Below are 13068 nucleotides of genomic sequence, written 5' to 3' on the forward strand. Positions count from 1 at the left end.
CACGCTGAGATGGCAACTGAGACCGAGTGGGGACACTAAACGGGCGGATCACTATGAGTCTGATCTAGCAGTGAGACCCTGAACACCCTAAAATGCAAAAAAAAAAAAAAAGTGTTGTTTCACACTAACAGCAATCCCATAGTTTAGAAAATTAGTGGTAATACTGCTAAATCAGAATTTTCGATTATATGTGTGTAGATTAAGTTGAGAAAGAAACCTAATAGAGAACGTCCAAAGAAAAAGTAAAGAATGAAGGCAGGAAAATTTAAAGAAATGGAAAGAAAAGACCATTTCAGGGATTATAAAAGTTATATTTATTCACGACGCTACATTTATTGCATTCCCTTAGAAAAATGGAGCTGCTTACCCAATGTGCACATATAAAACTTTATACACGTTACGCGGAGCGCACGAAGGCTCCTGGCACAGCTAGAGCCCTGCCTACAGCTGGGGAGTCCCGCTCTGGGTCTCCGGTTTGTGAATTCTGTTCCCTAGAAGATAAAAACTGGATTTGTTCTCGGGTTTTGCTGCTAGTATCCAGAAATTATTTTAAAACATAATAAAATAAAATTTTCATTTATTCTACTAACTCAAAAATACTATAAACTGGGAGGGGATACAAGTTGTTACTGATTTTAATAGCATGACAAATTCACACCTTATTTTGGGTGGGTCTTCCTATAAGAAAAAAAATCATTTTCCTTCTGACATCCTTCTAAGTCATGGCTGCTTGAGAAGGTTATTTGTCAAAATATTTACCACATACTTAAAAAAAATTCCTTTTACAAAATGTTACACTTTAAAGAACAAGAAAATACTAAAAAGTCTTTGGCTATTACAACTAAAAGGCCATTCTTCCAACATAAAAGGGCAAATTCATTTCAGAAGTAACCACAGAAACAGAAAGCATTAACACATGTATGCACAGAAATTAGGTATAATTTGTTTTGCCTTTCCCCTATTTGATAATAATCATGAATTCAATTTACATAATCTTTCCTGATGAGACTCAACCGTACTACAAAGAAAATACCCCAATTTCTGCGAAGGCAAAGTGAACTGGAACAATCAGATAACTAATGAAGACTGAAGGGCTGTTATTTGCAATTTTTTACTTGTTTGCTTGTTTTTAAGCCTTAGGACAGCAAAAAAGATGGCTGATAAACAAAAGTCACAACTTTCACAAATGAAACTAATAGAAAAATAAATCAAAACAAACATTGATTAATAAATGAAGCCTATTTTATTACTTCAAGTGTTAATGATAAAAAAAATTTCAGCACAGCTGTTCCATTTAAAAAAGTGAAAGTACATACTATAGCTCTAGCTCAGTAAACAGATGGACCTGGTGTCTCTGAGTGACGTAACATTGAGCATTGTACAGTACATCTTATGAAGACCCGTAAATTAAAGAACTACTGTTTGAAAGTTAGTGATTATGAAACAAATACGCATTCATAGTTTTAGCTTCTTTTTCCTTCCTCGACCATCAGGTGCTCCGTCCATTTTACGCTTCTGTGTCTACAAAGAAGCAGAAAGATTTCTTTTGATGATCATACTACTACAAGATGAAATAAACTCATAAACACAACACAGCATCTTCGGAACAACTGCTTAACAGAAGTACATTGGTTTCCTCCCAGAATACAGAATTCAGAATTCCTCTGAAAACAAATCCAAATGTATCAAAAACTAGAAGGTAATTTTATTATCCTTAAAATACTTCTTTTCTCACAGCTAAGACATCATTAGGACAATAAACCAAAGCTTAGAAGCTAATATTAAAAAGTTATAAAGTTACTATTTTCCTAATAATCCTTAGTCTAAAATTGACTTAAGAGCTCCCGAAGTGTATACCGTCAGCATTCATCATGATACATATTCCCCCAGATTTCTTAGAAACTCTCACTAAAACACAATTTCCTAATGCAATCAACTTAAAATTTTACATTTGCAGTGACTTAATTCTATTATTTTCAAAAACAAGACAAGGTAGGCATGGATTACTCCTGTAATTCCAGCACTTGGGAGGCTGAGACAGGAAGATCCCTGTGACTTCCACGCCAGCCTACATACTACAAAGAGAGTTTTAAGGCCTTGCTGAACTACACCATAAGACCCTGACTCAAAAGGAAAAAAAGTGAAAGTTTCTTTCTTCTTTTTTTCTTTTGGTGGAACAGGGGAGTAAACTCAGGTCCTAAGTGCTTGTTCTACTGCGCCATCTCCCTGGCAAGTGGAAGCTTCGCAATCCGTGCCTCACCATGTTCACGAGTACTTACTGCAGGCTTTGGTCCTCGTTTCTTTTTCTCTGCCTTCTCCTTTTCTTCTAGTTCCATGTTTTCTCTTTCAATCAATGTAATTAAAGTGTTACACCTCCTCTGGAGCTCCTGAGTTATACATAAATGTACATAATAACTTGTTATTTTTCATCTACAAGTTGTCATATGTTTTCAATCTTTAAACAATGGCATATTTTGGGAAATGACCTAAAACCACTCCATATCCCCATACATTAAAGACAAGCAAGGTAACTTATTGATACATAAGGCATTCCATGAAGACTTTTAAAAAAGTTATTTCAGCCAAACGTGGTGGCACACGTCTGTAATCCCAGCACTTAGGAGGCTGAGGCAAGAGGACAGCTGCAAATTTGAGGCCAGCCCAGGCTAAAAAAAGTTCAAGGCTAACCTGAAATGTATAATGAAACACTGTTTCAAAAAGAAAAAAAAAAAAAAAAAAAAAAAAACACCGTACTGTTGTACACTTTTCATAAATACTTCTCTTTTAGGAATGAAAATGAATCTTATATATTCAATTTTGATAACTGTGCCTAAGAACTTTATACTACTTATAACCTAAATTAAAAAAAAAAATGATACACACACTTGAGGAACAAAATCAACTAGAACTTCAACACTGCACAAAACAGAAATGCCCCTGCATAACCGCTGGAGGGCAGCCTGGGACCTTACAAGGCAAGCAGGTCTGTAATGAGCAAAACCTCTGCACAAACACTCATCACACAATGAAAAGCATTCCTAACACAACAAAGACAGTCACACACAGGCAGTAACACAAAGCTCTCTGTCCCTTCTCAAGGGCACTGAGGCACGCACGCCATCGATGTGTGACTGACAGGCTGAGGCTGGAATCCTGCCGGCTCCTGAGTGAAGCCTATGCTCCCAGTGATCGCCCTGGTGGCCCAGGTATTAGGATTCTTCTGTGTGCCTGTGTTAGGAAGTAACTCAACTGTATACCACGGTATTGTGTCAGTGACACCACCTCTTCTCTTTTTTATTGGCTTTTTGAGACAGTCTTGCTATGGAGTTCCGCCTGGCCTTGAACATGAAGTGATCATTCTGCCTCGGCCTCCAAAGTGCTGGGATTTTCAGCAGCTAATCCACTACCACTACGCAGCCCCGCAGTCTCTACAGAACCATTACTCCTTGTGAACTAAGTAAATTTCTTCTGTTTAAAGATATAGGAGGAGTTTACAGCAACTAAATCTATCATTCATCTACCTATACACTTAGGGACTATTTTGCCTTCTGAAAAATTTTCAGCAGTCCAATGTGGAAACGCTTTACTCAGCACTGTGATACTACACTGCAAGCAGATAGCAAGTACGCGAACTCTTGCTGTAAATACTAAGATATTTACACTGTCGATTTTCATCATCCTACAGAACAAAAGCTGAAGCGACAACTTTAAAGGTAACGAAATACACAAGAAAAGGAACAACACTTCAGAACCAAACCTTCCTGAACTCTAATTTTAGGTTGTCAGAAATGAAGCTCTTTGGCCAGAAACGGTGAGATATTAGGACTAAAAAACAAAGTCTACCAATACACTGGTACAGAAAGTAGTGTTTTCATACATTTAGCCATCTAATTCAAATTTAGCATTGACATGCACATGCTTCAATATGAAGATCAGGTTTCTCTACAAAAAACTGTTAATTTGGAAAACCAAGAGGGTCACGTTCAGAAGCTGAAACGGATGTTGAACTTCTCTCTCAGAACCTAATATTAGTATCAAAGAGTTCTTGCCTAGATCGACATCCTAAATTCAATCCCCAACACCACAAAACAAAACAAAGCAAACACCACATCCTAACGTCTGCTACATTACACAAAAGAACTCCAGCGCTCACCATTGCAGTTCTGGACTTCAGAAACCAATCGAATCTGAACTGAGGAGAGTTGCGGATACACTGTCGCAATTCATCATACACATTTTCTTTGTCAAATCCAAGCTTGTGCAGCATACAAATCAAGAAGCGATCCTCCTCTTCTGTGTAGTTTTTTCCTTTGTTAGTACCATAGGATATTCGGAGCTGATGAAAAGGTGCTTTGTACCGTCCGATCTATAAAAGTCAGATACTATATGAAATACAAATCCTATCTAATCTACTTCAAATTCAGCTTTACAATAATTATGTAATTATATAAAAGCTGTTATTAAAGTCAAATTTTTCTATCCAGATAACCACAACTACATTCTATAGCACTTTTCCTATTAGATCTTTCTTTTTCCCATAATTTTATTGAGAAACAAATAACAATGAGACAGTTTCAAACCAGATTGGCAGGACAGTCTCAATAACTAACACATTGCATACATTCTTCCTAGCGGTCAACTGCTGTATCCTATTAGATCTTTAAAGTCATATTGTTCTTTTTTGGAGACAGGGTTTCACTATGTAGTTCATGCTGGCCCACTAACGTTGCCCAGGGCTGGCCTTGAACTTGTGGTGATGTTCCTGCCTCAGCCTCTCAAGTGCTGGGATTCCAGGTGTGTGCCATCAAGCCCAGCTTGTCTCCCTTAGCATTACTAAAAGAAACACAGACTCACAAGTCTGATCAGAAGCTAATTCTAGCACCTCTGACATGGTAAGTCGAAGAGAAAAAACTGATATTGACAACATTAACAAATTTTGTTTTTCTTTGAAGAAATTTTTAATTTTAAACCCTCATTTCCTTTCCTTTGAAAAAAATTAACTCTTTAATGACAGAAGGTATATTAACTAAAATACGTATTAATACAAAATACCTTTGTATCCAGTGCTTTTTTGATGCTTATTCTTCTTTGAATCCTCGCCTCTCCCCTCTCAATCTGAGCCATGATCTTCTCTATGTCCTGGAGCTCATTGCATCTTTCCCAGAACACAGCTGTCCAAAACAGAAGTTGGACAGATGGGACAAGTGGCACAAGGGTATAAATATAAATAACTTTTTTAATGTGTCTACTGCAAATCATTTGCTGAGGATTAAGAAACATTTCCATTTAACCTATATTCAATATTATTAGAAAGTAGTAAGTCACCTTTAATTTTTCAATTTCCTAAAATGTAAGAAAATTATGCTAAAATTCCAGGCAGACTCACCACAAAATAACTACACATATTCAACCGAATATGAAACACAAATAGGTAAGAACAGATGGAGAGGGCTGGAGACGTAGCTCAGCAGCATAGTACCTGCCTGGCAAGCACAACATTCTGAATTAGAATCCACATGAAAAAAAAAGGAGAAATGATGAAGAGAAAGGAATAAAAATTTAAACAATTATTTCATGACTTGTTCTACCTTTTTTGGCTATACAGCTTGCATTAAAAAAAGAAAGAAAAATCAAGCTAGGCCTTAACCGCTTGCTTCAGCCTCCCTACATGCTGGAATTAGAGGCAGGAAGATCTCAAATTTAAAGATAGTCCAGATGTGCCAGGCGTGGTTGCACGCACCTATAATCCCAGCCCTGGGGAGGCTGAAAACAGGAGGATCACTACGAGCCCGAGCTGCGCAGTGAAATCCTGTACCACATAAAGATGGTCTGGAGAATTTAGCAAGACCATATCTCTAAAACAAACAAAAGCAAAAAAATAAAAATAAATATATTTCTTAAAAACTCAAAATACCATTTATGCAATTTTAGGTCACAAGATCTGTTCTAACTTGTCTTTAGAAGCATACAAGGCAAGATGCTTTGGAAAAATTCACCTGACTGAAATATAACTTAGATTAAGAGAACAAAGATATTCATGGTAGTTCTCTGAAATCTTGAAAACTTCTGCAGTAAATGATGAAAGAATTACCTGAATATTCAATGACTTCTTCAGGAGTTTTCCCTTCCACTTCTCTTGCTATATTTTCAATATCATCACGGCCCCACTTCTCATTAGCTTTAATAAACTGGTTAAAGTCTCTCTTATTCCAATTGGTAAATCCCTGGAAAGTAGTAGAAAATTTGAGGGAAAACACCATGACCCTTTCTTTACACAGGTCTCTGACTACTACAGAAACCATTTCCAACAACAGTCCTTCTAGAGTGATGACTTCCCCACACAAAGTACGCATCATCACACACTGCTCAGACAACTGAGCTCTCACCTCTGGCAGGGAGGAGTGAGAATGCCATGGGAAAAGCTCTGCCATCCTTTGAAGGATAAGCAGGAGTCAGTCATGGAGAGTGAAGAAGGCACAGAGATGGGCAAGCGGGAAAGGAGGAAGCAAAACTTTTAAGGTAAAGATTTAAAGGACAGATTCGGGAAGACCTTGAACGATGAATCCAAACAGATGCTTTACAAGCAGCCAGAGTGCTGGGCGCAAGGACAGCTGCACCACGAGGAGGATCGGGCAGCCTGAACCACATGGCAGGACTGTGCCCCAGTGATAAGCAAGCAGAGATGTGTAACTGAGAATGGTGACTTGGCAGCAACAACGAGGGTTCACAGGCAGGATGAGACCACCACACAAGGAAGGAATCCTCAAGTGCAGCTCTACAATCTTCTCAAGCACCAGCGAGAATCCAAGCGCACCGCTTACACGCACTTCATCAGCACCAGCTGTTCTAACACTGAACGCAGAACACTGTATTCTGTACGCTCAGCACGCCCCACCCAGCACTGACAAATCACTGTGACTAAATTTTGTGTTGATTGAGACTACACCTGTGTCAGAAGCTTCTCTTTTTCCTCTAACTCCTCGTCGTTCAGGGGTTCTGCTTCATCAATTTTCAGCTGCTCTTCTTTCTGTGCTTGTGCTGCATTAGGAAGATCAGGACTTCGAGGTACCTAAGAGAGATTCCCTATGCTGTAAGTCAACACACTGAGAAAGCATGTGGCAAATTAACAGTCCTAACCAGATAATTAGCACTGTCTTCCTCAGGTTTCAATCCAACAATGAAAAAACATACTGACATCTGCATTTACTACATTAAAAAAGGGTACTCATCAAGTTTTTCTTTCACTGTAATGAAGTAAAAAGTTTATATACTAAACATGTACCACTAGGTATGGCAAATAGCTTTTTCTACCAAACTGAAATTAAATTATTAACAACTTCTGCTTCTGCCATTCATGGATTCTGGATAGAATATGACACAAAGTAGATAATTTCAATTACCTTGTACCCAATAGTTTTTCTGTAATACAGAATTTCTTTTTCCAGTAATTCAAATAAACGTGGGGGAAAGAACTGAAAATCCTGAACATTGGGTTGTTTTGGAGGTCGAGGAGCCTATAAAGAAAAATATTTTAATGTTACCTATTAAAAATATATAGTAATGGCTTTGAATTACAGTAAGTAAATAATAAAAATCTTTTCCTAGCACTTTCATTTCACAGATCAAGACAGCCAAGTCTTCAAGAAACTGAGAGCATCATTCAATGAAAGTGAAATGTCAAATCAAAATTACAATGAATCTTAAAACTGAGGGTACAGGGATGCTCAGAGAACATAGCAATTCAACTTTATTTTGATATTTAAAAATATATATATAATATATAAATTATATTATATACATATAAAAATATATAATAGTATGTACTTTTTTTTTTAAAGACAAAGTCTCGCTATGCAGTTTGGGCTGGCCCTGCACTCACTTTTGTAGCCCCCAGGCTGTTGCAAATTCCCAGCAATCCTGATCCTGATCCTATTTCAACCTCCTGGGATTACAAGTGGGCATCACTATGCCTAGTTCCGGGGCAGCACAGCACACCTGCCCAGGGGATCTGGGCCGAGACAGTACACTTGAGGTTCTGGGGGTGGCATGGCATGTGGAGACAGGTGCCAGAAATCGAACTCAGGTCCTTATGCTTGCCAGGTAGGTGCTTTTGCCTCTGAGCTATCTCCCAAGCCCCTAAAATTATTTAAGGTTCTATTTGTAGTACTTTAGCCATTTCTGTGCCATCTGAACTCACCTTGGGTGCTTTAGGTTCACTGACACGAAGAGCTTCTCTGAAATATGCATCAACAGCATAGTTTGCTTTTCTCTCGCGTTTGGGTGGTTCAATCCACTCAGTGAATGCAATCTAGCATGTGGTAAATAATTCAAATCACCAACTTTTGTTACATGTAGTAACAAATCATAATTAAGAATGTTGTCAGTAAATGAAAGATACCGACATAATCATAGATACTAAGTTCTACAAGGACTATAATATTTTGTACAATACTATATACTTAACATCTAAAACAGTGTCTATTAACTGGCAAAAAAATTCTAACATTTCTTGACTAAATGAATAATTCTGCTGGGACTTTGCAGTGTATGCTGTCACCCAGAGTAAGAGAAAAATACAAAAATACAGATACTTAATCTAGAAAAACACCTGAGAATACAGATGTCTAAGTGATAAATAAGAAAAAGTCTAGGTAGAATTCCTCTTTCTTCAACTTTAGGCATGTCCAATCTCTCTATTGCTACGTATAATAAAACTTAAAAAATTTTCCTTCTAATTCTTTCTCTTTATTTAATAAAGCAGCTTATGGCAATTTTTGCCCATCATTTTCATTTCAAATATGTTAACTAGTACATTCAACTCATACGAGTGTTTCTAACAATATACATTCAACTTCATTATAAAAACTAGTAAATTTTCTGATTTTATGAAATTAAAAAGCAATTTTAAATTTTGCATAATGAAAAGACTTAGATGTGAATAAACTGAAATGACTATTTGAGATGAAATTATAAGGTATGATATCAAATATTTAAAACTGCAAGTTTTCAGTAAAATAAAGCTTCCACACAACAGAAACTTCTTTGTGAAATACCTTTTGTTTTTCTCTGTAGTCTTCTCCTTCAAAGTTGTACACACTTGACTCTGTATCCATTGTGAAATTTCGAAGGGAGCTCTCACCCATTTTGGAGAGCTTTTCATTCATCTCGGCAGTCTACACAACACAAGAAGACATCATGAAAGTGAGAACAACAAGAACAGAAAGAACCTTGGGATTCGTAGTAAAAATGCATTAAAACCTTCAGTGCCCAAAAGCTTTGCACAGAAACAAGAACATAACTGATAAAACAAGGATATCTGCTCTAAACCATGCCCTTTCCTGCCATCTGCCTCACCTTCTTCGCGCCCCTTTCCAAAATGCCGTCGATATCCTCATCAGTGATCTCACTTTCCTTTGAGGCAAACACATGTGTCGCCCCATGGCGAATCATTTGAAGCATTTCGTCCTTCCCAATTTTGTTAAGATTCTGATCCACAAGCCTCCCTGCAAGAGATTGTGTGGTACAACGTGACACACACTTTATTTTAGTGGAAACAGGAAGTAAACATTAGGATGTAACACCTGATGACCTTGCCTCCAACCTCAATCTGCACACTGTAAATTCACTTCATTTTCATATTAAATTTATTGGCAAACTTTGTTAGCCTTGAAATGCTTACAATGCTTTATTTTATGTGACGTCACCAACTGCATATTGTCTCAATGAAAAACAATTAATTGGTGGAATATTTAGGATTTAAAAATCAAAATTATGAGAGGAAAATCTCTACAAATTACAGCATGAAGTATTATAAACCCAAATTACCGATGAGCAGAAAGATTCTCTTTTTCCTTTCCTTTGCGGTACCGGGGATCGCACTCAGGACCTGCGCTTGCCAGGCGGGCGCTTACCCTACTGAGCTTCCTCCCTAGGCCCAGAGCGATTCTTACGAATCTCAGGAAAGCAGCCTTTTCTTAGGTGAAATATGTCTAGGCATGTTTTCACCTCCTTCATATAGTCAACATTGATGTGCAAACTAAAATATCCTGTTCCTAAACTGCACTGATCGAAAAGTTGACACTATCTTTGTCACATAAAAAACTCACCACTGATGAAATAGAAGTAATCTTCACTTGGTAATAATGTGGACAACCTAATAATTTGTTTTCAAAAACACAGGCATCAAATTATGTCTTTCTTACAAAGCTGATCTGAAGTGAGAATGTCACATTTGCTTTAAAGAATCCAAAAATGAAATCCCATTTTCATATTCTACTGCACTGACCAGCCCCCCAAAAGTCACAAAACTCCTGGAAAGCAAAAAAAGTGCAAGCTCCCTTAACCACTGCATTTCTAAGCATCCAAAGCAGTACCTTACTGTAAACAAGTTGACAAAAATGAGGACAGACTTGCATTTGAATTTGTAGCTCTCTAATACACCCAGAATAAAAAATGCTTCTAAATCACAGCACAGCTCTACTGAATGTGCATCACTCTACGTATTAGGCATTTTATATAATTATCCCACTAAATTCTTGAAAATTCTCAATAGAGTGACATTAAACCCATTTAACAGATGGTGTAAGATGCTGAGGTGGCAGAAGATAACAGCTAAACGGAAGAATCAATCCTCAAACCTCAGCTTTTTCAAGCCCAGAATACAGTAAATAAAACCAATGCTTGCTAATTGTGAAATACAAATGACTTAGTGGCTGCTGCCAAGGCACAACACAAGCTTAATACAAACAACGCCCTACAAAACAGAAAAGTTCTAGGGCTCACCTTGTTGAATGACAATTGAATCCAGCCTGAGTTTCATCTCTGCGCGTTCCACTATTCTTTCTTCTACTGTGTTATCAGTTATAAAGCGGAACACTCTGACCGTCTTGGTTTGCCCAATTCTATGTGCTCGGTCCTAAGTGAAACACATTCTTGTGAATATACTTTGAAAGTCATATAAACAATTAACACCATGCTTTTAAAATGTAATGGAAACCAGGACTGGTACACATGCCTGTCATCCCAACCCTCTGGAGGCCAAGGCATGAAAATCACCATGACTTCAAGGTCCACCAGGCTGGCCAACACAGCGAGACCCTTTCTCAAAAAAAATCAAAAAGTAACCAAAAACCCGTAACAATAAATTTACATTGCAATGGTATTTCTCAATTTCTGAGCCTGAATTTATTGGTTATCTCAAAAGGAAAACACTGATGATTTTTTTAAATAGTTTTTGAAAAACTCTTTTTCTTTTAGCCACATACAGTGAATCACCCTGTAATCCCAGCACACTACAAGGTTAAAGCAGAAGGATCCTGCATACAAACCCAGGGCAGGCAAGCTGGCAAGGCCTTTGCTCAAAACTAAAAGCCAAAGACTGAGGGTGCTGCTCACTGCTACTGGACTGGCCTTGGGCCCAATCCTCAAGACTGAAAATCATTTTCTTGGGTTTTAATTCATAATGTTTATTTTACCTTAATTTTCAATGCTATAAAAGAAAGTGACATGAAAAACAGATTTTACAATATAAAAACCCTTGTCTTCAATATTACCTTATTTAAATATTACCCTAAATCAAACAGTAAAATCAATTTGAATGGTATTAGTAAAATTAATTTGAATGCTATTTTGTTAACTTTTCTCTGTGTGTGTGTATGTGAGTGTGTAGCACTAGGGATTGAACACAATTTCCTCACACTAAGCTACATTCCCTGTTTTTTTTGAAATAAAATCTTACTGTTGCTAAATTACTTTGGGGGGGTGTAAATACTTGGAATCTTCCTGCCTTACCCTCCCAGAGTGCTGGGATTACAAGTGGGTACTACCATGCCCGCTCCTTATTACCAATAATTAATCTACTTTCCCCACCTACCTTTACAGAGTACAGAATTAAAATAACCAATGCTAAAGATTCAACAGTTGGATTTACAGCCACCAACATCATGAATCAAGTCATTAGCAGGAACAAACAGGTATCTATTAAGTTTTCATAATAATCCACAGATTATTCATTTTCTCAACACAATAATCCTGATCTGACCAGCTACACCCACATACTGGCATGAAATTTCGGCACCTGAAGTGTAGAAAGGCTGATGCTCACCAAATCCACTTCTCCTTCCTCCTAGGACAACACACCGAGGTCTTTGATACCCAGACCTTGTAGACTGCTGAGCAACATCCCGGATCTGGCTGGCCAGTGTGAGAGCCCTTCCAGGTCTGACATCGTATGTTTCCTGGCAATGCTCAGTTCTCTCTTCCCAACTTGCCCTCGGGAGGAAGCAGGAGCAACAGGAAGTGCTACACGAGACTGAGCCACTGCCAGACACCAGAGACTTCCATCGAAGACAGACTTCAAAATGCTCTCAATGCACCATTAGCTCGCAAAAAACTAAAAGCAGAGATAAATCTGCCATGTGTACAATTAGCCTCCCCTAACTGAAATATCTTATTAGGCACAGGATATATCCTTTTCTCTTACCATGGCCTGCAGATCGACCTGGGGATTCCAGTCTGAATCATATAAAATTACTACATCAGCAGTGGCAAGATTGATGCCAAGACCACCCGCACGGGTGCTTAACATGAAAACAAACTTTGTGCTGTTTGGTTCATTGTAGGCATTGATAGAATCCTGTGGATATAAAATAAAATGAATGTGAGAAAATTTTATCTGATTTTTAAAAATCTTCCCTCCCCAGAATTGGACTCACCTGTCTCTCATCATGGGGCGTCTGTCCATCCAACCTACAGTACTCGTAGTTCCTCCACATGCAGTAATCTTCTAGAATGTCCAGCACTCTCGTCATCTGGCTGAAGATGAGCACACGAGAGCCTGTCGGAGAGGAGCAGCGCATGATCAGGAGGCTTGGAAGGAGAGAAGCAGCTGCAAAATTTATGGCTTGGCCTGATAGCTCATCAGACTAAAGCGCCTGCTCAGACAGAGTGCAGCAGCCAGCACTCAATCCCCAGCGGCCTGGCTCCTGGGGCGTGCTGAGATGGTGACTGAGACTGGGTGTGGTGGCATGTGCCTGTAATCCCAGCACTTGAGAGGCTGAAAACAGGAGA

At 38.3% G+C, this 13068-nt stretch overlaps 1 protein-coding gene across 1 annotated transcript in view; it reads right to left on the bottom strand.

Moving 5' to 3' along the window:
• Nucleotides 1-307: 307 nt before the first annotated feature.
• Smarca5 (SWI/SNF related, matrix associated, actin dependent regulator of chromatin, subfamily a, member 5) overlaps nucleotides 308-13068 on the bottom strand; it is a 37557-nt gene continuing 24796 nt past the window's right edge. The window contains exons 10-22 of the mRNA XM_023705748.1: nucleotides 12714-12835; nucleotides 12482-12634; nucleotides 10783-10915; nucleotides 9355-9503; nucleotides 9054-9173; nucleotides 8198-8308; nucleotides 7401-7514; nucleotides 6947-7069; nucleotides 6092-6224; nucleotides 5053-5171; nucleotides 4154-4366; nucleotides 2280-2387; nucleotides 308-1521 (exon numbers count right to left, since the gene is read on the bottom strand). Coding sequence (XP_023561516.1) covers nucleotides 1456-1521; nucleotides 2280-2387; nucleotides 4154-4366; nucleotides 5053-5171; nucleotides 6092-6224; nucleotides 6947-7069; nucleotides 7401-7514; nucleotides 8198-8308; nucleotides 9054-9173; nucleotides 9355-9503; nucleotides 10783-10915; nucleotides 12482-12634; nucleotides 12714-12835 — 1664 coding nt within the window. The 3' untranslated portion in view covers nucleotides 308-1455. The remainder of the gene's footprint in view (nucleotides 1522-2279; nucleotides 2388-4153; nucleotides 4367-5052; nucleotides 5172-6091; nucleotides 6225-6946; nucleotides 7070-7400; nucleotides 7515-8197; nucleotides 8309-9053; nucleotides 9174-9354; nucleotides 9504-10782; nucleotides 10916-12481; nucleotides 12635-12713; nucleotides 12836-13068) is intronic.

This window comes from Octodon degus, unplaced genomic scaffold, assembly GCF_000260255.1.
Source record: "Octodon degus isolate 3935 unplaced genomic scaffold, OctDeg1.0 scaffold00228, whole genome shotgun sequence".
In the NCBI taxonomy this organism is placed as follows: domain Eukaryota; kingdom Metazoa; phylum Chordata; class Mammalia; order Rodentia; family Octodontidae; genus Octodon; species Octodon degus.